The sequence below is a fragment of the Copadichromis virginalis genome, linkage group LG10 (assembly GCF_057382275.1).
Source record: "Copadichromis virginalis isolate Kocher_CV1m ecotype Utaka linkage group LG10, C_Virginalis_male_GT1.1, whole genome shotgun sequence".
Lineage (NCBI taxonomy): Eukaryota > Metazoa > Chordata > Actinopteri > Cichliformes > Cichlidae > Copadichromis > Copadichromis virginalis.
The window spans coordinates 17,928,447-17,954,172 of NC_140627.1; the positions used below are offsets into that span (position 1 = coordinate 17,928,447).

Sequence of the window (25,726 nt, forward strand, 5' to 3'; positions counted from 1 at the left end):
ACTCTGCCATGCTGAAAATAATTTTCTGGAATTGAATTCCTTCGGAGATTTTTTTCCCCTCCTACACTCTAATGTCAAGACAACCAATTCATTTCTTCCAGGCAGTGTATTCCCTGAGCTGACAGAAGGAGGTACACTTTAGATGTTGTATTGACGGAACAGAAACAGACCGTACCCTAAACCTGGTCTTTATATTTCAGAATCAAATCAAAGTTTCCTTACAATTCTGTTTTGTGTCTAATGCCATCATATGTGAGCAGCATGTTGATCAAGGCTCTTTCGTTTTACTTTCAAAGCTTATGCGCAACCTTCCAGCTCCTCTGAATCAGTGACTGGAGAGCCTGAGAATATCACATACAGCGACGAGCTGTTGTATATTATGCTTTACCTTATCAAGGGAGCAATCAAATCATTTCGCAATGGGGATATAGACGCAAGCAAACAACAAGCTTGGTTTATATTATCTGCTGTCGCCACTGTTTACTCGGATAACAGGACCAAGATGGAACGGGGGATAGAAAAACAGCTGCATTAATTAAGATAGATGGATTAATTCAAACAATGGGAAGGCAGTATATTAAATCCTTGTGCTAATAATATTATAACAATATTATTCCTATTAATGTCACAGCAAGGCCATTAAAACTTTGTCAGTTATTATCTATCTCAAAGTTGATGGATTTTGACACACAAACTGCAAACTGCATATAAGTCCCAATGCAAAGAGACCACTTGATATGACTGCATGAAGAATCCAGATGTGTCCTCCTGCGAGTGTACTCCCATAATGAACCAACGATATGTCCATTCCACCTCAGCTTCTGTCTGCAAAGATTTTATTCTTTATTATTTTACAGAGCACTGGTCATGGCTGGGCGAGATTGGTTTTCACATGTAATCCCTAACGCCTAATATAGTCTCGCTGTCACTGTTGGGTGCTCAATTATGTACACATATTTATACTTTCACGCACGTTTGAGCACAGTGTCTCTGTAGCTGCGGGTAGCATGAAGTAATTCCATTTTTTCCACCATGTTCTGACTGACATGCATCTTTTTGTTCTCGTTTATAATGAGGCTTGCCGAGTGAATGGAGATGGCAGATCTGTACGAGGAAAGAGAAAGCTATACAAAGAGAGCATGCTCAACGTAGCTAAGCATTGGCTTCCTTGAGGCCATTTCAAGGCTCTACGCTGTGTCTACCAATTCTGTTTCCTACGCGTCTATGTTCGGTTGGTATGAGAAAATTTGGAGAACCTGGGATGTTGATAAAGAGTTTAAGATGTGTAAACCAGTGCTGTGTGCAACACAGAGACTTGGACATTGGAAATCGTATTGTGTGTGTGACAGAAAGGATGAGAGAAGGAGGGTTGTGCATATTCTCCTGGGGCTATACAGTAAGAGGGTTTAATTGATTCTGTGCAGGAGAGGTGTGAAATGCATGTCAGCAAACTGCAATTGTTGAGTCAGTCTAGTGAGTAAGTGACTGCTGGGGTTATCGTCTTCAATCACAAGGTTTCAGAAAAAGCATGGGGGATGAAAACGTGCAAAATCCAGTTTGGCAAAAGACTTCTTCCTTTCTGTTTGCAAAGCATGCACTCAGGTTCACCTCACCTGGGTCGTCATCAGATTTTTAATAGTTCTTTCATGGGTTCTTGATTAACCAATTTTTTTTTCTCAGCATGCGCAGACAGCTTTTTATTCTTTCTTATTAATACTTTGTCAGATATGTGGACTCTCAAATGTACAGATTTATACTAAAATGTAACACATTAAATTCTTGATAATTTTTTGAGGAAATATCATCATCAGCATATCTTTATGTTCACATAGAATATTTGAGGGTGTGTGTCTGTTCTCTTTCTGTGGTGCCTCCATGTGGATGTGCTTCTTGTGTGATTTCAGCACAGATGTCCAGTTCTTGAGCATATCGTCCTGAGCAGAGCTTCCGGTTTTTGGTCCTAACAATAGTGGCGAGTTCCTGAGTTATCGCATCATTTCCTGTCTCAGTTCTAAGACAGTCTCACACCACAGTGTCCGGTCCAAGAAACTGGAAATCCATCACTACCCCAAACAAGGAATCAAGGCCAGGGCAAAAGCTGAAAGGTCTTTGAAAGATAGTCCAACTTTTTGATTTGTGATTTAATTCACCAAAAATCTCTTTTTCAGTTCACTCAATAACCTGCAGGAAAACATGAACTCATTACAGTCAGCATATCTAGCACATCTAAACATCACTTGTTCAACATACCCTGAACTCTCTCTAATCTTCAGACATTTTTGAATTCATCACTCTATAGGACATGTTTGCCACTGATTTTCAGTCCATTTCTGCCTGTTTCCCTTGCTTAAGTATGGCTTCTTGACAGCAAACCTTCCACTGAGACCTTTTCTGATGAGGCTTCAGTGAACAGCAGATGGATCGACTGAACCTCCAGATGAATCTCAGGTCCTGTGTCAGATATTTTTCCTGATATTGTTTATCAGCTGTAGATAATTTATTTCAGATCTGTTATTTCTTGTCCTCCACTTGTCCAATTTGTTATGCTTCATTGTTTTAAGGATACACTGGACACCATGCAAAGAAATGTCAATCTTGTTGATGCAAAAGCTACAATTTTATGCCTGTCAAACTATTATCTTCGCCATTTTTCTGTAGATTCAGTTATCATCTTGCTTGCACATTGGTGACAAGTTAATCTAGTGCTTTAATTCATGCAACACCCACTCACATTCATGTCAGGGATATGGAGGAAACTGGAATGGCTCATTGTTGTGCAGAACTTTGTTTTTGTCATACATTTCACGTAGCCTGGGAAACTTATGTAATGGAAAAATCCGTGCAGTGCCATGCAGCAATGATGCATTGATTGAGTGCAACTTTTTGGGCTCATTTTAGCTCCTATCATATATAATCAAAAAGTCTGGCATAGCAGAAATGTAGAATGATTTTACTCTAATTACAACAGTTGGCTTCACCGTGGATGGGTTCATCAGACTCGAAGGTCGGATACCAAAATAGCTCTGTATATGACACAAATCTAAATATGTATGAATTTTATTGAATGTGTCTATTTCTGTCAGCATAGACAAAAACAGCCAAAAACAGTATTTATATATAACTGCTGCGATGATTGCAGACAGATATCTGCATCAGCCGAGTGCCAAAGAGCAAATCAGAGCATCGGGTTTTGAAGTGAGAATGCCACGAGGCAACACTTTTTGTGTCCAAGGATACCGAAACAGTGACTCACAGGGTGCTCATGGTTTCTATTTCAGATTGGCATTTTGCTGTGGTAAATTCTGCTCATGTTCCAGTAAAAGAGATGTCAGTTTCCATTCTTCAGATTTTTATTCAGAATTTTGTCAGAAAACATTTCGAAATTGCTGAAATCTCATCTTATCTGGGAGAAAACTTTCTTACACCATCCATGCGATTTGTTAAGTGTAGGAGAAAAGTGAAGTCTTTAGCAAACCATTATGCCTAATTTTTGTGGCCCATTCAGAGACACAGAGACACTGTTAATGATGAATACCTTTAAGTGAAGTAATCAGCTGAGTTTGGGTGTGTGTGTGACCCCACTCAGCCTTCTTTGTTTTCTGAACCTGACGCTGCTCAGTTTGCCATTTTTCTAAAACACAATGATGGGGCTATTTCTTTAATGGAAGCTGTTGTAATCCTAATTATGAATCCTAATTGTGCACCTGCAGATTTTGGTTTTCCAGATGTCTGCTTTAGAACTCTTTGTTTATTCTTATTGTACACGCCACAGCATAACTCCATTTGCATGCTTTGTTCAGAGACGTTCACAAAGATGTTTGAAGGCCTGCGTGCATGTACTCAGGGCTGTACATCTCTGTGCCAGTGTGTGCCACAGCGAGTGCTGGAGATTAGCGAAAGCTTCAAAGCAGCAAATCAGTGAAGCGGTGTTCGAGCAGTGGCTGAGTCTACTGCCCCCTAGCCTTCTGTCATCGGCCACACCTAGTAGAGAACAAAGGGAGCAGAGGCTGGCACTGACTGAAGTGTGCAGAAAATGAGGAGGAGGGGAGTGGGATGCAGAAGATGGAAGAGGCAAAAACAAAGATTTAAACTACCGGGGGTTGAAAAGACCTGGCAAGGTTACGACCGAGGAAGGCTTTAATAGATTTTTCCTGCTTTTAAGGGTTTCTGGCAGTCCCTTTGTGGGTTAGGGCCAGATGATGTCACATGCAAATATTCATATCAGTGTTGGCATCAGCGCACAGTTGTGTGCATCATAAAAGCTAAATCTTAGACTTTTCACAGCCTCGTTAATGTGACATTGATTGAAAGATAATATCAGTGCCATCCTGAGAATAAAATAATTATCATGGGAATAATCTAATGGTTAGAAGCTTTAAATATTTTAGTATTCTTCTCAGAAGTAACTGTAATTCTGAAGCTGTTTTCCTGTTTTTCTAACTAGTGTTTTGTAGGGGGGACAACTGAACATCCCCATCTGTTCATCACTAACATTGTTTACAGTATGTGTGCACGGTGGTTGTGTGCTGTGTCTTTGGGAACAGCAGGAGTTGGAGTCAATTTTAGCTTGTGGTCTGTTTAAGACAAAAAAATGAGATGACAATCCCATTTTCGCTTTCAGAGCTTGTTGCAGTACAGAAACATAAAGTTTTATTAAAATGAAACTACACAGGGGTTCAAAAAATCATAAAAAGTGCTGTGTTTGTGGGAGGACAGTGATGATGATTAGTATCTTATCTGTCAGGTTTCCTTACAGCTTGGCTGACTTTTTCCCGCAGTGCGGTGCAGCCGCTGCTGGATGAATGTACAGCAGAGGAAACACAGTGCACCCTGAAAATAAAATAATACTCAACCAGAAATATTTTTGGGTTCGCTTCCTCAGACAAAACCAAAATGAGAGTGGAAAAAAAAAAAAACACCCAAAAATGAATGCGACACACCCTGTCACTGTAACCAAAACTGAAAACAGAATAAAAAAAATGCACAAAATGTTAAAACCTGAAACACTTCTATAAAGATGACTTGGACAGAAATGTAAAGATTTAAAAATACAGATGGATTGCATTCACTTTAAATAAAATTGATTTAAGGATGGAGTGAAGGAAAAGAAATCAGTTTGTAGTTTAACAGGCAATTACCCTGGCTTTCTGGGTTTTACTCGCAGCAAAGAATATTGCACACACTGCCTTTAGAGCTCAAGGCAGTGGAGACAAGCTGTCAATAAAAGAGAGTCAGAAGACAGAGAGACCATGAAAGTAAGACTGGGGTGACCAGGATCGAAAAATGGACTCGAGTAGGAGAGTGGGATATAATACAGGGGAAACTGAGGTATAAAAGGAAGCAGCTTAAAAGGTGAATACCCTGTCAGTGAAGAGATGGGCCAGAAAGGGGGAACCTGGGAGAAGTTTTGGTTGGCCCTCCACACAAGGCGCCATTGTGTGTCTATAGTGGCTTGCTAACTGAGTTTGACGGGTCTGTTTTGACTGGCCCCTTTGGGAGCAATGTGTTTGAGATGGAAATTTACAGTGGCATGTTGTTTCTACATGTTCAAGCAGCTGCCGTCGTTTCCGTCACTGAAATTAGCCTCCTTTCATGCTTCATTGATACCTGTAAGGGATGGCCTTTTGTCACATGGGGGCATAAAGCTGCATGCTGGACTTTTGCTGCTGAGTAGAACGTCCCATGGACATGTAGCTGCTACATAACGTGCTAAAAAGATACATTTGCGCATGCTAGCACTTAGTGATTCCTCATACATGGATGTGTTGGTTAAGGTGTTGCAGCTAATACAGGGAGCGGGCGTGCTGTGTAATAAAGGATAAAAACCAATAATCCTTTTAAGATAACACAGATCCCCCTTTCCCCCAAAGCTAGCTTGTTGTAAGCTTCGCCCCTCCATCCCTGTCTCTTTTTTTTTTTTTACCTTTCTGCTGTTATATCTTATTCTGCTCTCGCCACTGTCTCTCTTCTGCAGTTGTATCAGTTGTCCCTATGTGGTTCTCCTTTGTAAGTGCTGAGCTGAGCTAAATGTGACCCTGGCGAGGGTAAGCTTTGCTGGCTAAGGCACGATACTGCTATCTGAGCCGTGTGTGTAGGGAGGGAGTTTAGGAGTGAGAAAAAATATCATCATGTTGATATCTTTTGGAGGTCAAGTAAATACACTTAAGGGTGAGCTAACAGAGAGGAAGCATGAGCAGAAGCTGTTTTTGGCAGGAGTATGGTATAGTGGGGGTTGGGAAAGTAGGGAGCAGTGGGATGCAAATCTGTCACAGCAGATGCACATTTCCTGTTTAAACCTGTTTTCTTTACCTAAAAGCGGGAGTCTGAGGTGAGCAATGACTAGAGGTTGTTATTATTTAAGCTGTTAACTTGTTTACTGTATCTCTACATCTTCATCCTTCCTTCGTCTCACATATTGGCTCTTTTTTCTCATTACTGAAACCCAAATTTGCTCTAACTTTGCTTTGATCTGGGTAATAATCTGCGCCACCCGTAGTCCGCCACCCCCTCTCATCCCACTCCTAGGCAGCTTTAGTGTGACCAGCCATGTGATAGCTGGGACCCCGTCATTTCCCATTACTGTGTGGCTTAGTGCATCTTAGTCTGCGCCTCCTACGTTGAACCCCTTGACTCACTGTGTTGGAGGTCTGTTTACCCCGTGACTTGAAGCTAATCCCCCCTCTAACTCTTAAACCTCCTAACCTTCATCGCCTCCTTTGTGGGTGAACTTGATGCCGAAATGGACAACTGAAAGAGTTAAGTCTTCCCATTTAGTAAGCACATTTCAAATAAAAGTCTACACAATGATAACAGTTTATCCTACCACCATTTTCCTTAGGCAAACTTTTCTCCTGTTTCTTTTGACTTTCTGGTCTTTCCCCGCTGCTTTGTCTTTCTTCCCCCTGTCTCATATCTTCAAAACACCACATTAGTTCATCTCTCTCTCTCCCTCCCTTCTTATGCACTTTTCCTCACGCACACTTAGTGTAACAATTTCCACTCCTCTGAACGCATCCTGACACCGACACTTTCACTACACGTCATCACCTCATCTCTCAGCATCATACACATTAGTGTAATCGCTCTTCCATCCCTTTAACTCCTGACTGACTTCTGTTTACACCTCCTTTCTTCCTATCTCGGATGGCAATGATGAGTGTGTTATGATTTATACGGCACAGTGCAACTGATCATGTCCAACATTTCTGTTTGGTCTTCATCGCAGCCTGTCCCGAACTCCCTGGAGTGCTAAGCAAATTCCTGCGTAGAGGCCCTCCTACCTGACCCATGAGCCATGTAAACCATTTTCTATACAGTCACAAAGGAAAAGTTCACATGCTTTTCTGACATTTAGTGCTGTTTATTCATTGAGATTGGTGTGAGTCGCCTAGTTTCAAACAGCATACTGTCTGTGTGAAGAAAACAAAAAGTCTTGCTGTCGCTTTGTGGTAGGCCAAAAAAAGGCCAAAAAAGATCTGAGATACACAATGTCTTGCTTTAGAAATCATGACCCAGTCTGGTCGGCACAATGTTGGCTTTTTAGAGACAAAAGTTGCCACATGTCAACAAGAAGGAGGAGTGCTAAGTGATAAGCTAATGCTAACAAGCTTGGTTAGCATTAGCGGAGTGCTAAGTGATAAGCTAATGCTAACAAGCTTGGTTAGCAAGCTGCTTCCATAAACTGTAAGGATACAAGATACAGAGACAGTTAGGGCTGATTAACAGACTAGAAGTTCACAAATGAAGAGTGTTTTTAAACTGTATTGTTATGTTTTCTTCTTAAGGACTCAAATAAATAGCTACTTGTAACAGTGGTAGGGAAATCTATGTTTATGTATCTGAAAGAAAAAATTTTTGGCCGATATATGGGATTTTTAGATGACAACATATCAGTAGTCATAGGACATATTAGTTAGTTTCCTCTGTATTTGATTTGCAGTCAATTGTCCTTACAATTGATTAGGACTTTTTTTTCCCGTCTTGTGTGTGGGTAAATTAGCTAAAACCTTCAGCCTGAGACATGAGGTAATGGACAAAGTTTTTTTTATGATGATGTCAGAGATGGCGTGAAAATGATTTAGCGCTGTGGATGAAAGCAGCTGAGATACAAATAATAGGAAATATTTAGTGATGAAGACAGACAAAGCCCCTCAACTTATCAGTCGCCGGAGACTTATTATTTCTTTGTTTGAAGCCAAAGTGTCTCTGTATAGAGACTAGTCAGCATTAAATGAATCTTTATTCCCGCTTATCTTTGCTTCCACACTTCTGTTCAAGCAATTAAGATTTTTAGTTTCCCAACACTCAGATAAAGTAACTGTCTAAGCATTCAGCATTCCTTTGAATACCTGTGGTGTGCTTTTCTAGCGTTTTATTGGAGACAATGGAGTAATCTGTGGCTCAGACTCCGTCTCCCCGGTTCTTGTCCACAATGTTTTTGTTTGAAGCTACTGCTTTGCTGTGTTGTGCTTCAGGTCTGTCTTTGTGTTGAGAAGTTATTTCCCAGAGAGCTGATTGATGAAGTGCGGATGGCAGCTGATTTAAGTCTTCTTTCTGCACGCCTGTAGAATTGCAGCAATAGCCCCATTTACTGTACTGTACTAACCCCCCCCATTTTTCTTGCCTGATTTGCTCCCAGCATGAGCTGGCTGCATCTCTGACCCCAGGGCTGCATCATGCATAGCCAACCTGTTTTTCTTGGAAATTTGAGTTGGCTGAGCTGATCGTGGAGGATGAAATGATAATTGTGGGGAACATCATCCACATGCATGTTTGTGCACCTCTACACATTTGATAGATGTTCTACAGCACTGACAACCTGGTTTACCGAGTATGATTGGGTATTAAAAGCCCTCTGCTGCTTGCTTCAGTCTGCGAGGTTCCCTGCTGCTTGACAGAGCCATCAGTGTCATCAGTGGCTGTCTTTAGTAAGCGGCAATATCAGAGGGACAGAGAAACAAATGAGAGAGAAAGTTGCCGACACAAAGGAACAATTAACTTTAATCCCCTCTCACGAAACTCATGAGAACAGATGAAAAGCACGAGGACTGAATCAATGGGAAAACAACAGAAAGTGAGGAAGATTTAAGCAGCTGAAATACCTTTGGACAGAACAGTTTATCCCAAGAGTAACTTGGCTGCCTCATCGAAGCACGGCATTTCTGCCGGATCAGGCTTTGGTTCTGCACGAACTGTGGTTTAACAGGTGCTTTAGGAATCAGGACTGTGTTTCTCACCACTTCCTCATATTCACCTCACATGTGCAGAGTCAGGAAATTAATTTAACAAGTATAAGCTAGTTTTTCACCCCCCCAGGCTATGTATGAATTTGTAATCGCGGTGTCTAATACTCTCTACTCAGACACATGGAGGCTTCTTGTGTCTCTGCAGGTCAATTACGCACAACTGTGTGTGTGTGTGTGGGTGTGTGTGTAGAGCAGACAGAGTTTGTCTCCTGAACCTTCAGCAGAAAAAAGCTAATCAATAGAATTCATTAAGATGTAATAGCTTGGTGATCATTCAGCAGTTTGTGTGTTCGTGTGGGTGCGTAGTGGGTCTAACTTTCTAAATGACCAACAAGCACCATCTGCAGTCGTTAGACTACCTTCTCAGTATTAAATTTGCAGACCGTGATTCGTTTCAGCTTTAGACTCAGATGCTGATGAGCATTAACAAAGATAGAAGAACGTCTCTGTTTCCCTCAATAGTAACCTGCAAGTGACCCATCTCTTATGCTGGCTGTGGTTCAAGCTAGGTCATTGACAAGCTAATCCAGTTATACTAGCTGTCTCTTACTACTAACTGCACAATCAACTTAGCTCCATTGTCAGTCTGAGGTCCAGTATTAACACCCGTTGATCTTTGCTGCCTGTTGTTTGACAAGCATGATGCAAATGTAAATGCAGTAACTGCACGAGGTCAGGGTGATATCTAGCTGCAGAAATGATCCGCACGAATGCACACACATTACACAATTTTACTATTAGCTTGTGAAGTTCTCGTCCTCTTTGCATATCAGTTCTAAAGTAACAGATGTCTGCATGACCTCAGAATACAAACATTTTCGGGCAAGCGACCACCGTAAGAATTCAACAATGTGGTGATTTCTGTTTGAAGCCTGAAGAGCAATGATGAATTGCAATAAAACTGAAGTAATACTTGTAGTTTTTGGGTCCAGGTGGCCAGAAAATGTCCAAATTGGACAAAAGGCATCAAGGTTTAATCTGTGCAGTAAAATGTGTGACTAATGTTGTCAACTACAGAACATCTGGTTGTATTTCAGTGTCCCCCCCCCCAAAAGTCCTATTGTTGGTTGTTTCCAAGATTGCCTTTATGAGACCTGAGAACATTGCTTATATTTTAGTAGTGTGCAACTACAAGTGTTATAAAAGGTTTATAAATCATAATTTTTACTATCATGCATGACATGCAGGACTTAACTTGATGTGAACATGGGAAAAAAATCAAAGGATTTGTATTAATTTCTGCATGTGGCTGCACAGGGATACTGGTGTACGTACAGTGTGTGTGAAAGAGAGACAGGAAGAGCATGAGTGAGCTTTTACAGTGGCTGTCATATACAGGAGTGTTAGTTGATGTCTGGCCTGGATTTCACCTTTGTTAAATGCTGTTTTGTATAATATTAAACAATGTTTATTGTCCCCAGTTCCGTGACATCACCCTGTGCACAGACGTGTTTCCTCTCTATTGTGATTTCTACATAAATTATGCAGACTTGGTATAAAATTGTGTATAAAATCACACAACAGCATTTGCACAAACCCTCTGATTTTCTCTCCCTCTCTATCTCTCTCTGCTGTCAACAACTATCAGAGTAACCCAATACCAGATGTAAGCTCAAAGCTCAGGGGGTGCTCCTGCTATCTTTTACTATTATCACCTCCCTGAGGTGGAGGTCAGTAACCGCCCGACCTCAGGAAGAACAAGGGAAACACGAAGCGACTTGGAGAAAGCACAGACATAGACGAGGGGTTCAGGGAAAATGAACCCGCATGTGCACTCTTGAGCGATTTGTGTGGCTCTAATATAAAAGAAAGAAATGAAAAATAAAAGTGAGATTAACTGTACAGAATTACATCATCTGTGTTTTTGATTACACACTTATTTTGCCCAATATGACACAATTTGATTCCCTATAATCAAGTCTCCATTTTTCCCCCTTTTGTACAAAGATAACAGGTGTTTCTCTCCCCTGTTTTGACAGTGACACATTCAAGTCTCATTACGGCTGACCTGTTACACGAATGCACATGGTCTCTGGAGGTTAGAGAAAAAAGAGAGCCGCAGCTGGAAATCTGTCTCACCTTTGACCCTTGAGACGCTCGCTGATTTGATCACAGACAGACGCGCTTAGCGCACACTTGAGCACAGGCGCACAGTTTGGAATGACCCTCGTCCCTGAAACTAATATTGTCAAATGAGCATTGGCTCTATGAGCGACCATTCCTGGAGGGCAAACAGAGGTGGTTTAGTCTGTCCCCAATAAAACCCATCTCACTTGTAATGATAAACACACTCCGCCTTATTAGAGCGAACCTCCCACATAGCTGCGTGTTGGTTTACAGATTGAGAAATAAAATGACACTGAAACATAAATGTTTATGTGAAGAAAATCAGGCTTCGACTGGATTCGAAGACTGCTGCTCCACCGAAGGGAGGACTTGGGTTCAATCAGATTTATTTTACACACCCGCAATTTAGTTTGAATTGGAAACATGTCAGTATAGAATCCTTTAACTCCAGTTTGGCTAGATTTAAGCAAGTCGTAGCGCACGGGCAGGAGATAGTGATAGATAAATAGCGTAGTAGTAAGCCTTTGTTTTAAAGCCTTCCATCTGGCAAAGCGGGACAATGAGGCGGCACTGTGGGCGTGTGACACTAGGAATCACTGGGACAGTGATGAATGATTTTTGGAGTTTACCTCTGTGGCTGTTTGAGGCCAGCCATTTTTATCTGCCTTGTTTTGGCTCTTTTTGTGGTGGAGAGTGGGGAGTAGTGGAAAGACATGCGTGGCGTTTCAGTGAGTCATGTTTGGGTTCTCTTTTCAAACAAAAGCTCACAACACAATTTTTTTTATAGGGTGGTCACAGTCAGTTGATACATCCAAAAATTCCCAAGTTGCTCTAAAATTTAAAAAAAAAAACTTTTTGAAATAAGTGTTTTGCAAGTTTGTGGCACTGTGGTCAAAAATTACAATGTTAACACGCCATGTTTTTTTAATATCTCATCTCACAATCAGTCAGATGTATGCAAAGTTACATGCAGCGTTAAACAATCAAAAAACCCTTTTGTAATGATGTCTCTCACCAGACAAAGCTTTTCAGTGTGTAAAGAAAGCTTATGGGAAATTGTTTTATTCATCATGACACTATTGAATCAGGGCCCAGCCCGAATTAGGATGGATGAATGTTGACGGTAAGGCGCTCTTGTGATTAAAATCTAGTTGCCATAATCAAAACTGTGCTTTATTTTAGCTGCCATCTGGTCTTAATTAATTTACCTCCATTGTCCTTAGTGTTGCAGAAAGACTGTTGACACGTGACTGATGAGGCCACGATGAATCTGTCCAGTGGCCACAAGGATCACATCCAGGAAGCTGGACTAAATTGGCGGAGGGTTGCAGAGGCTTATAGACACTATTTTGGTTAAGTGGAGCGAAGCTGTGCAATCAACGAGGATAAACCTGAACCGTTGTGTCGCGTGTTTAGAGGTCATTGTGTGTATCTATTTGTGAATGAACTTGAACCGTATTATTGAGAGGGCAGGAGTTTTTCCTGCTGGCCCGAGATTAGAAAAGTTTGTCTAAACATCTGAGACTAATGAAAAGATGGTGGTAAAGACGTTTATTTTAAGTCTGTAAAACATCAGCTTTGTCAGGATAAGCTCACCAGGAGTACATAAACATGGAGATGGGTCTTCCAAGAGAGCATGGCTGACTTAGGACTACATTTTTTTTCAGATTTTTTGTCTTCACTTTGTTGATGACAGAGTCTTATTTAGAAATACTTTTAGATCTCCGGAGAAGATTTAAATCCTTTTCTACTCCCTCAGCAGCTGTCTTCATGATAGATCGATCAAGTCACACCTATTGATCTTCTCGTTTCTGTGCTTTCTTTTTGCTGTCACAGATGGACTAATCAATAGCCTTAATCAGAACTGCTCACTGTGCACTGCGACTTTCCACAAAACGCAGGCACACAAAAATACTGTATATAGGAATACACATCTTCTAGTTTGCAAAAACCACACAATGAAATAATGACCAGCAGAACAGACAACTGATTTTACTGAGTCTCACAAAGCACCGAAATACTGTTTTCACTTGATAATACATTTTATTTTTTGCTGTGTATATACTTTAACATGATAGCAGATGTCCTAAAGGGGTAAAGAAAGTGGTAATATGACTAGTTCCAAATTTTATTACCATGTCTCTATCTGTTTCTCTGTTTCCTTGCAGATGCGCTATGAACATAAAATACAAATTGGAAACAGTAATCAACAAGCAGATGCTAACCCTCAAATTCCAGGCACTGACTTCAGCACCCAAGAAAATAAAATCCTGTGGTGTGGCAATTCAGGGAAAAAAAAAGAAAGAAAGAAATTCCAAGATCTTTCTCTTTGTCATGTTTTTATTGGATAAACCGCTGAAATGCCCAAAATTTATATATACACACACGTCTGCTCCCATTCTGAGACAAAGGCTGGAGCAGAAACACAGATGCATCCTCTTAAACACATACTGCTGTTTTTGATCGCTGGAGGATTTAAAATTACCCAGAGTGGTGTCCCTGAGGCAACTGTGAGCCGCTCACTCTCAATCATTCATCCTTTCATTCATTCAAAAGCCCAACAGTTCAGACAGCCTCAGACAGCAGTCCCGCATCTGAGCCGGTCCAGCGCCTATCCGTCTTTGTGCTCTACTTTTTAATTACTGTTTTCTTCTCATCTTTGAAGCAAACTTGCAACCGAAAGACAATAAGTGACAATCTTTGGTTGCTTTGTATCACAGACCTTACTGCTTAAATCAAAGACGGTGCCCTGAAAAACTTACTTTCATGCAGTAGTGTGATAACTTTGAGATAAAACAGAACAGTTACACTGTTGATCAGCAGCATAACAGCGCTCAGCCTCATTAAGTTCACAAATATCTGAATTTGATTGCGGAATAAGGATCATTTGCAAGGGTGCAATATTGATTTCCCTAATAATGCTTAAAAGCAGCTATAATATTGAAAACTCTTGATAATTACAGAACATACAGCTTCTATTGTACACAGGCTCAGGACCATTTAAATAGGAATGATTATGCTTATTTTAAACTTCATGTTTTTCTTCATGGGCTCCACTACAGTAGCGTTGCATGATTCACAGGTCACAATAATCCTTATTTTTCGTCTTTACTGCGGGTATTGGTGCATCCCCTCAGTTCACCATCTAAAAACAGAGAATCTTTTTAACAGCAGGTTGCTGCTTAAGCATATCTCCTCTACCTGACAACATCAGAAATCAAATGTTTAGAGCTATGTGAAGCCTAAACCTTTGGCGCACATGGGTTATTTGCATATATGGTAGCCTCTTTATTTAAAACACTGTCCACAGTTTTAAACATGACAAAAAAAGAAAAAGCATAATAAGCTCATTTGAATGACCACAAGTTAAAACAGATGTCACCAGAACTCATAGTTATGGTACCTTAATGCCAAAATGAATTTAATGACTAGTAACATCAATCAGTCAAACAACAATTAAGGATTATCTGTGGTATAAAAATGTGCTAAAAATGCAACCAAGATGGCGACAGTGGCTTCATAATGGATTTTAGAAACCAGTGAGTAAAGTCATGGTAGCTACATCCATCTCTTATATTTTCTATGGTACTAACTACTGAATTTTTGGTGTGAGGCTGTGACATCCCTGAAAGTTAAAGTTACTTTTTATCTCTGGGTGGCACACACAACATTCCTTCTTTGATCTTAATATCTGACCTCGGTCTCCTCATTAGCTTTCTTGTTAGCAGCTAGCCACAATAAAATGTCTGGTATTTCGCAGATATGCAGGTCTTTTGCTAGCAGCTGCCGCACCAGTCAGAGTCGGTGCACTGAGGCCTGAGATGGGGTTTAAACGGCTATAAATATTTAACAATAAGTAAAAAATAGGTCTGATAAAGCCAGCTGTCAGTCAGAGCCCAGCGAATTCACTTTGAAAAAGGGAGGGGGAGAGGCAGGCACAGAGACACACGTACACAGCGCACGTAAAATTGCACAAGAGTAGCCAGATTGCAGGGCTTTGCACAAGATAGGATCGCTACCATCTAAATCTCCTGCGTTTCTTATCACTCCACAGAATCCAGTACAGTGATGTCATCCCACATTGTGCTCCTCTATCACTGTCCATCCCTGTAAACAGCTTTTTATCTCCTGCTGACCTCTCTTTTAACCTCCATTCACAACCCTTTTTTCAGAAAAGAGATGGCGAAGTTGTTCTTGACTCATGTTTTGATAGTTTGATTCTGATGGCTGACGTTGTCATATGGTACTAAAAATCGAAATCTAAAGTAATATTCTGAGTGTGTTTAGGGGGAAAAAAACAACCTCATATAAAAATAGTCAACGGAGCAGTCAGAACTAACTGCCGATTGTTTTGATAATTTATGTATCAGAGTAAGTAGTCTTTGTTTCTAGCTTAAGTGAAAGAGAAGTTGAAGAAAATCTGAAGTAATCATGTCCACAAAGTGGTGTGATCATATGCTCGATCGTAACTCATTTCATTTATTGTGGTCTTGATCTCTTTTGGTCAGCAGAACCCTACGGCTGCGCTGCCTTGTCCACGATTTTAAGCAATGTATAATTGCACTTCAGTGAAGCCAAATGGCCACTCCTATCACCATTCTGTTGTTTCAAAGTGCTGAAGTGAGCCGCCCATTCAGAGGAACAGATTTCTGCTACGACCCATCTGCCACTAAGCTTTAAATATGAGCAGGGAGTGACAGCACGTTGGTAAACCAACACTGGTAAAGCGTTCCTGGTGTCCTTTAACATGTGAAGCATCCCAAAGATAAACTTCCTAACAAACACCACATGTCCGCATGTTAAACTCCACAGGCTAAAGCTCTACCCACGCTACACTTTACTGCTAAGCTTTCAGCGTGGACCATCTTAGAAATGTGCCTCGCTGTGTGCGTGTATACAAGTATGTATGCACATTTGTGGGAGACAGAGGAAAAACAGAGTTTTTGGTGACCATCACCCCTTATTATGTTCATTAATAGTAATAGCATTCTTTCTTCCAAATATAGAAATCAATCTCTCGCTCTTGCTCGGTCTCTTTCACCTCCCTCCCCTTCCCTTTCTTTCAGAGGTTTGATGTTCCTAATCATTTCCAGCCGTGAACTCCACATGAAAGACAACAAGTACTTGGCGTAATAGGGTGCTGAAAGAACGAGTGAAAGAGAGGGAGAGCGAGAGAGAGGGCAGAAAAGAGTCGAGACTGTATAAAAGAAAAGGAAAGGTCAAGGGAGGAATAGATATTGAAGGAGAAGGGAGATGAGGCCTCAATCCTCCTCTTTCACATTTCAAGGTCTCGTGTTATCGTTAGCCCAGCCTTTTGTTCTTCTGCCAGGATATTTCCCCTCCTTCATTTCCCTCTCCCACCTTCCCCTCCCTGCGCTCCTTCCCTTCCATATATCTTAATTGTACCCATAGTGCCTTAGCTCATTGGCAACAGCAAGTCAGAGATTGATTCTGAGACTCGAGAATGCCTAATATGAGGAATGCAGCTCACTAGAGAGCAAAGGAATGTACGAGTGGAAAAAGAGCAACACAAGTTAAATGAATGCTTTCTCTCCATCTGACACGGCGTAACCTTTAAATAACTTTTAAATCAAACAGCTTCGGCGTATGTGCAATTACCCAGCAGTGATGCATTCTGCTCACTAGCTAGCTCCAGATCCAGTATGCTCTTTTATGGTCACTGCTGTTCATGTAAAGAAAATTTCCATTTTATTAAGCACGGGTATAATTTTAGAGGGTTTTTTTTGTGGGGGCCATTATTTAAAGTGACTATAATATGCTCGCGCTCATTAAAGCTAATTTTGTAATCTGGCAGTGCAGTGACATCCTTAAAACAAGTTTAATGAAGGAAAGGAGCAAGACCATGGAAAGTCATGGTAAACAGTCAACCGTTTGTTTTTTTCAAATAAATAAAATCTCACTTTTGCCAAACTAGAAAATGAAGATTAGAAAAAAAATCCTAAGAACAACAGTTTTTCTTTTATGTAACTGAGGAAAAAACTGTCAGAGAATAAGTAAACATGACTAAGAATAAGTGGCAGTTAAATGCCACGGAGATGGTGGCCAAAGCTAATAAGTTGTAGCTGTAGTAGTGATATCATCGTAGAGCATCGATATTAGGCTTCTTCTTGGCCCGTCTGACTCAACCACTGATGATGGCTTTATAAACATTCAGGCCTGGCACTAGTCAGAAGGGAAAAAAAGTAGATTAGATCAGGACAGCTCTCTGTGTTTTACAGGTTTTACCATCAAAGCTTATAGATGCTCTCTCTCCCTCTCTGTTTCTCTCATGAGAAGCTGTAAAAGAACCTGAGTTGCGGCAGAACCGCAGCTGTGTCCGAGAAGCTGTGCGCAAGCTCCCTTTGACATTAGCTGATGTTTTACAGAGACAAACTGCAGAGAACAGCAGGATCTATCTGGACCTGCGCCCACATCTGGAGAAGATGAAAAAAGATGGGTTGGAAAAGAGTGCAAAAAAAAAAAAAAGAATATGGCAAAAGGTATAAAGTCATGAGTATAATGAAAGAAAGGACATAAAATAAGGTGAAAAGAGGAAAAGCATAATCTAGTACAGAAGTAAGAGCATATAAAACCTGAAATGGGGTCAGCTGATGTAATACTTGTATCTATTGAGGTGTGAAAGTAAAGTATGGGCAGTTCTAAAGAAAAAGGCTTTGACCCACTGGTATCATTAAACATTACCTGTTAGCTTACACCACACCCCAGACAGGAGACCGCTCCGTCTCTGCATCACAAACTAATACTGACAGATAAATCTCTTTCACTCATGACCTGCGCTGAATGGCAGAGCGTGAGGCGTGTATCTGACATCTAAGTGGACCCTTGGTGAGACATCCAGTCTTTTTCAGAGAGAATTAGAGTGACAGTAGGCGCATAACAGAAAAGCTAAGTGGAAAGGTAGAGAGACGAGGGACACAAAAAAGGGAACAGTTGTGAAGAAGAGTGAGGCAAATGAATGATGAGGTCTGGCTCTTTGCTAATGCTCCGGTGAGTGATCGCTCTTCTACTGTCCCAGCCAAGGATGAATGGCTCTCTGTGGACAAAAAAGCTCCCAGCCTCAGTCCTGGGTGAATCTGATACTCGGCACGCTCTTCGCGACTGTTTTTCACATCGCCCTCGGCAGGCTTTGACTTCAAACTTCAGCTGTGCCTTTTAACAGATATACAGTCAGTCAATGGACTGCACCATAGGCAAATCAAAACTGTGTTTTTATGTGTAACAGTGTTTGATGCATTTCAAATTCAGATGCTTAAGTGAAGCATTGTTTCTTTTGTTTCTTTTAAGTCATTTTGTGTTTCACTGCTAAGTGCTCTGTAAGACTTTTGGTACCAGAAAGGCCAGAAAGGAAGTTATAAATATGGAATTTCAGAGGAAAGCATTTAGGACTTCACATACAAGATCTAGAGGTTAGTCACAATAAAATGACATTTTAGCCATGTTGCCTGCTTTTTTCACTCAGTTGAATATTTCCATCCAAACGGCTTTATTGCACACGGAGCCCTGGTATGAGGTTCCTCGTACTAATGGCTGATTTATGTTATCTTAACCCGCTGCTATCAGTAAATTCCTGCCTTATTTTTTCAATCTTTTCTCTAAAAATTTCTGCCTTTTCATACGTCAGGTGTGATATCAGCGTTCCCAAAGAAAGTAACCACATTAGTGGTTTTGCAAGATTTAGCCCATTAACTGCAAATTGTGTATACTTAGCATTACTGCCAAAGTGAACCACAGTTCAGGCATTTACCACCTTCCAGGCAGCCATTAGTTTCTCTTTGCTCCACTAAAATGTAAAAGATCAACTTGCAAAACCACTATTATTGTCCTTTCATGTCATATCGAGCACCATATGTGCTTCTTAATTCTGTGTCTGGCTATAGAGCTTCACAAAAAAAGGAAATGAATCTTTTTGGACTTTTTGTTTACAAAACAGATTCTCTAATAACTTGACTTTAAATATGCACAAACCCACAGAGAGACTTAGATGTTAAAAGGTACAGACGGGTGTCTGTTTTTGTGTTACTATGTAGCTACATGTTTACCTCCAGGATGTACGATAAGGAGTAGTTAAGCAGAGACGAAGCAGGCTGTTCATGGAGCACAGAGCAGGCTCCCTCGTTGGAGCGATTCGTCCCTGGCAGCAACCCTTTTCTGGCCTACCAGACCCCTTGATTTATGAAGACATGTCGAGTGTGTGTGTTTACAAGATTACCTTATTGGCTTTAAACCTGTGCTACTTTTTTTGTAAGTCGAGATAAGAGCTGTAGGTTATGGCAACAAATTGGAGGGGGAATTTCTGATATCTTATGGCATCCATCCTGTCGGCCTGTGCAGTCTAAACTAAACACGGTGCCATACTGTCAGATAGATTGACAGAGGAAAAAATGACTGATGACAGAGATGACTCTGTAAGCTCATGTCTTTTCAGGATTGTTGATTTGATGCTACACATCTCATTTAAAGATATTGTCATGTGCTCCATTCTTAAAGTTTTAACTCTGCATTTTTTTTTGTCACACACTGGCTTTTGAACAACACAGCCACTGTACTGTATACGGTTTGTAGCAGCATGAAAGCACAAATCATTTTGTCTTTTTTTTATAGCTCCCGTGGTTTATGTGAAAGTGAGCTTTCGAGCCATTTTCTACCACAGTCTTGTGTTTTTGTCTTGCATATTTTTCCAGCATGAAGAATCCATACCATACTGTTTAGGTTTTTACATTTTAGTGCGTGGAGAATCAATGTGCTGCTCTTCTTTTTCTTCCCAGACTCCCTGTGCAGGTTTTTTTCCAGTCCAAGTCCATTAAAAAAAAAAGAGAGAGTATTTCATAACCCATGTGTGTCATATAAGCCCAGCAAATTTAATTACACCTCCTGTGTTGTCCTACTTATGGTAGAACATCCTCTGCCCTGTCTTTATGGAGACATACCTTTTGGGGTAAATATAGACATGTCCAAGTGGGCGGTCATGGATGTTTAATTATAATTAGTGAAAAAATTGGGCTCATCATATATACAAGCACGTGGACAATGGCCCAAATATTGTGACCACAGGTGGCTAATCCATCACAGACAGCTGGGAAGATATGATGAACATTCAGACATGAACCTAGATCCTGAAGATAGCATAGTCTCAACATTGTACTCAATAGGAAGTCCCAGCGATGATCTAAATCCCCCTTAGGTGTAAACACAGCCCCAAAAAAAGAGGCACAGTATAACCCCTCAAATCCACGACTGTCTCGCCATGGTAATGCAGCAACTGTAAATGAGCTCTACTAATATTACCATGTCTTAATTTCCTATATGAGAAACAGTATGAGTCAAGGTGGTAGTGTTCATCTGTAGCTAATAGGTAAGTGTAATGATGAAGACATGTGTTGCTGAGTTGGAAGGAAGACGAGCCGGATGTCTGCTACGGTGGTCCTGTCCTCTGTGGGGTTCTGGGCCAGAATGCAAGATTCAGATGTGTGACAAAGTCATTAAATAACAAGCACAGACATAAGGAACGTGTCTTTTACTTGCATATTTTATGATTTGAAATGACTTTTGAGAAGCTAGCAGGGAGGGAAAATCCTGTGCCAACACAAAAACATACATATCTGAAGAAATGCAGAAATGTTTATATGATGAAGTTTGTAATTGATGGCTGTGGATGGTGGTGGCTCAGGTGGGAGAGCAGGCTGTTCACCAGTCAGAAGTTTGGTGGATTGATCCTCCTGTCCACGTGTTGCTGTATCCTTGAGCAAGATACTGAACTCTTGAGTTTTGTGTGTGTGTGAGTGTTAGATAAAAGTCCTTAGGTGAAGATAAAAGCACCGTATGAATGTATGGGACCTGGTGAAATGGACTTGCAGTAGAAAGTGCTTTGAGTGCTGCAATTGAGTTGAAAGGTACTATATAAATACCAATCCATTTACCATGTATATTGACTGGTCATTGTAGCCATGTTTGATAACCTGTGTGTTTTCTGTTTGTAGTCTGGGTTCTGGATCTGTGTGGAGACAAAAGAATGACAGCAGCCACCATAATTAAGTTTTGAAATTATCAGCTATAATCTGACACTGGTTTAGCTTTTTCTTATAGCTTTTTGTCCTCATCAGTAGGCAGTGACTAGAACAGGAAGTGTTAGCCCAAAAATCTGCTGGCTGCACTGAGTGTGGTAAGACCAGGTGTTAGCCAGGGCTGTAACTTCTAAAATGTTTTCTTATAAAATTACTGCTTAATTCTTAAACAAAAAATATCCAATATTCTCCAGGTCTGAAAATAAAAGCTGTTTTTTTTTCTATATAATACTGTGTCTTAGACAAGCTTCCTTTGTCAGAAAAAAATAAAAACCTAAATCCAAGATTTCAGATGTTGTAAGTTACTGTTGTTGATTTACCGTAAGAGAAGCGACTGTACTACTGAGAGGGAGCGATGTCGTGAGGCCTCCTGGATCTTGGCTCACCTTCAAGGCTTGGACATCTGAGCAACAATGTTACTTTTAACAAGGACCATAAATGCCACCAAACAAAGTTATGGAGTCGTGCAGAACTTAAGTCAGAAGCAGCACCCCAGAGAACACAGGCCGTTTCCTTTTTTGTGTTTTGCAAGGAAATCTTTGTGGTATTATAAATGTTTTAATAGAATTTGTCAGCACATACGGGTTAATGTATATTTATGTGGTGGGTGCTTTTCAGTTTGTGTGGTAAAACAAAAAGGATGTTAGGTAAATATGAGCAAATGGGTCTGAGGTTGGGCCATGCAGACCTGTTTAGAGGAAAGAAATAGAGAAATTTTCTGAGGTGTATTTAAGTGGTTCTCAAGTCGGGGTGTGTATCAGTCTGAATCATAGTTCAGTGTGATATGAAAGCCATCGTGTGCCACTTGACTTTTTCACATCCATTAGTGTCTTGTTTGAAGCCATAAGCTGGACTCCATAAACATCCACATACTCTTCTCTTCTCTTCTCTTCTCTTCTCTTCTCTTCTCTTCTCTTCTCTTCTCTTCTCTTCTCTTCTCTTCTCTTCTCTTCTCTTCTCTTCTCTTCTCTTCTCTTCTCTTCTCTTCTCTTCTCTTCTCTTCCCTTCTATATGCATGGTTTCTTTTGCCAGCTTTTCAAACACACCATTGGGGAGATCTACTTTTTTACATACCACAATCTGCGGTATATAAAAAAGAATTGCTCTCACAGATGCTCGTTTTTATAGTAGTCTGGAAATCATAACAAGTAGTGCTATGGTGTGTGATATTTGGACAAGCGCAGATGTATGGGCCTATGAGGTGATTGTGTTATGGGACATTATTGTGATAACAGAAAGGCCCTTAGCTCGTATATAATAGTCATGACACATGTAGGATTTATTTCATGCAGATTGTGGGACCTGCTGGATGTGATGGTTTTTGAAATCCTTATGTGTCTCTTAGGCTAGTTGGCACTGGCGAAGCATCTGTCTTACATTGGTCTCTTTTCCCCTCAGGTATCGGCCACAGATGAGGACCGTGGTTCTTTTGGTACTATAAGCTACAACCTGGGTTCAAGCTCTGGAAACACATTGCCAACCCAGTTTACCATCAACAAGGAGACTGGCCAACTTTGCACCAGCACAGCTCTGGACCGGGATGAGGGACTGGACAAGTTTGACCTGACTGTCACAGCAACAGATGGAGTAAGTAACTACAGAAAATCGTTGTAAGCTCTGCAAGGTTGAGATCTTACCAGAATATTCCTCGAAACATCAAGTGACATTTGAGGAATATGCTTCATTACTTTCTTGCAAAGAGACAGGATTGAAAGCTCTCTGTGTAATGTGGGAAAACTAGTAGCACCATCCTGCAAAACTGCAATATGTATTTCTTATATTAGGATAGATCCCAGTTTTTCTCGATTGCTTTGATGCAATGTTCACATCAGTTTATAGGATGGCAGTGAGACTTAGGGATAGGTTAAAACAGAGGTAGATAATCCTTTAAAGGGAGCAGATGGAAGAAGAAGAAGCAGTAGGTGTTTTCAGAACTGCGTTAAGACTGGTGAGAATTACATTCCTGATGTGAGAACTGCATGTTAAATGTGAGAAAAAGTGTAACGACATATGTGTTAATTAGTGAGCCTTAGAGATTCTGCTGGAAATTCCTGTTTTCAGAGAAAATAAAATGCGCTTTTATGTGTTCCTCGTGCTAAGCTAAGCTAACCAGCCACAGTTACATATGGAGCATTTCAGCTACCTCTTTGAGTCAAAGCAAAAGCACATTAAATGCTGAAGTAATCCCTCATGCTTTGCATGTTTTTGCAATCAAAACCTAATTATTTGTAACTGAAATAGACTTCTGAAGGAGACGGAAAAAGTCAAAGGCTCGAACTTCAACGAAAGTCACGGCATTAGTTCTGTAGCTAGATGAGGGATATTTCAGCTGATTGAAGATGCTTCATGACAAAACACGTTGCCTGTTGCATATGTAATATTTCTTCTGATCAAAGTGACAGGGTTAAAGCAAATTAAAGAAGTCTAAAGCTGCACTCGAGTAAATCTGATCAAAGTGACAGGACGCGTTTAATGAGGACACTATCCAGTTCCTCGGCAGCTGGGCAAAACAATCAGAGGGAACTCCAAGAGGGATAAGGTTAAACTATCAGTTATTCCCAAAGGATTGACTTAAATAGGAATTGAAACTCCTATTTCGATAGTACATGTAATAAACCATTGAATCTCTTGATCATTGTTGGCTTACATAAGGTAATAGAAACGCAAGAATTGTTGTAAATTTGTTATTGTTAGTCATCGTGGTCCTGTAGTGTTACCTGCTCATTTCCAAATACTCAGCTCGCGTCTGCCCCTTGTCTCAGCTGTTTCTGTTTTTAATGGTCTCATAAAGAGAGATAGTGTAATGAGTGCAAACTCATTGACTAATGCATTCAACGGCATGGAGATGAAACTGTTCTAATAGTTTAATACCTTTAAAAGCCCTGCATTGTTACTTTTCACTAGGGGGTAATACACAGAGTGAATGCTGTTTTCCTTGTTACATTGTGCTAGAAGGGAGGGAGACGTTGGTTTAACTTAACTAGCACTTCTTATGGTTTAGCATCCAGTTATGGGTCAGTAGTCAAGTCAGCAGAGCTCTGATATATCATTCGAGTTGTGGTTTCTGCTAAAGACAGCACATAAAACATGGATGTAGCTTCTGTGATGTCACCAACTGATGTGTGGATAATCCTGATAACCTACAGTAAATAACTTTCAGAAACTTTTAGAGCTGTTGGGCTGTTGATAGCAGCAAAGCAGGTTAAAAAAGCAGATTACACAGCACAATACAGTATTCCTCCTGCTGATCCAGTCTAGCACTGTCCTTTTCTTCTTTGTGCCTCCTCATGTAAGGTGGCTTAGCTTGCTGATACTTTAGGGTTTTCTGTAGTCAAATAAAGTAGACCAAACCATTTTTTAACATTTCCTTTACAGGGTGGTCTAAGTTCAGTAGCCCGTGTGAGGGTCACGGTGGTGGACATCAATGATAACCGGCCCATCTTCTATCCAGTCCTGTACACGGTCAGTCTCAGTACCCATAGTGCTCCAGGAACGTCTGTCGTCAAGGTAACAGCCAATGACCCTGATGTCGGAGAAAACGGAAGAGTAACCTACCGCACTGTACCTGGAGGAGGATCTAGTTTCTTTACCCTTAATAAGGACACAGGTGTGTAGTGTTTTATTATTATTGCATGTGCAGCACAATCATGTATGTTACGACCGTAACCAAGACATGTGAAAATGACTCACATAAAAATGAACTTGTTGTCTGTATGTATCTATTTTTTGCAGGTGTGATCTCTCTCTCCCGCTCACTCCATGGCAAAGCCAACACGGTAATCTCCATGGTCATATCGGCTGAGGATGGGGGCGGTCTTACAGCACCGGTAAATGCCAGAGTGAACGTGAGCGTCGTCGGGGGCTCAGTGGCGTCTCCGGTGTTTGAACAGGCACAGTACTTCTTTACCGTGTCGGAGGATGTTCTCAGGGGGACGGCAGTGGGAGTGGTTCGTGCTTCTGCTAAGACAGGTGAGGCCCTTGTACGCTCACATGCTTTATTGGATTCCTGGGTCTGCTTTGGTTATTTCAGGCTTGCTTTTAACACTTGCATACTTCCCTAGTGAGAAGCAGTTCTGTGCGGCTTGCCCATTTTCATCTTCCTGACAAGTACCAGGACAAAAATGCACTAATGGGCTGCAGCATGATGCCTTATCTCTCGAGTAGTTGTAGAAATAACCAAGCAACAATTGTATACACTCCATTAAGAAATCACATCCGTCTCACGGTGCACAATTTACTGGCGATTATTTTCTACTCGCACTCCTATTTTCTCTCACGGTTAATGATGGATTTTAATTGGGATGTAATTTTAAGTCAGAATAATCAGTGGTG

At 40.8% G+C, this 25,726-nt stretch overlaps 1 protein-coding gene across 1 annotated transcript in view; it reads left to right on the forward strand.

Annotated features, from left to right (window-relative positions):
• dchs1b (dachsous cadherin-related 1b) overlaps positions 1-25,726 on the forward strand; it is an 83,240-nt gene that overhangs the window by 38,764 nt on the left and 18,750 nt on the right. The window contains exons 5-7 of the mRNA XM_085470362.1: positions 22,793-22,981; positions 24,770-25,001; positions 25,127-25,363. Of these exons, the coding sequence (XP_085326488.1) occupies positions 22,793-22,981; positions 24,770-25,001; positions 25,127-25,363 (658 nt within the window). The remainder of the gene's footprint in view (positions 1-22,792; positions 22,982-24,769; positions 25,002-25,126; positions 25,364-25,726) is intronic.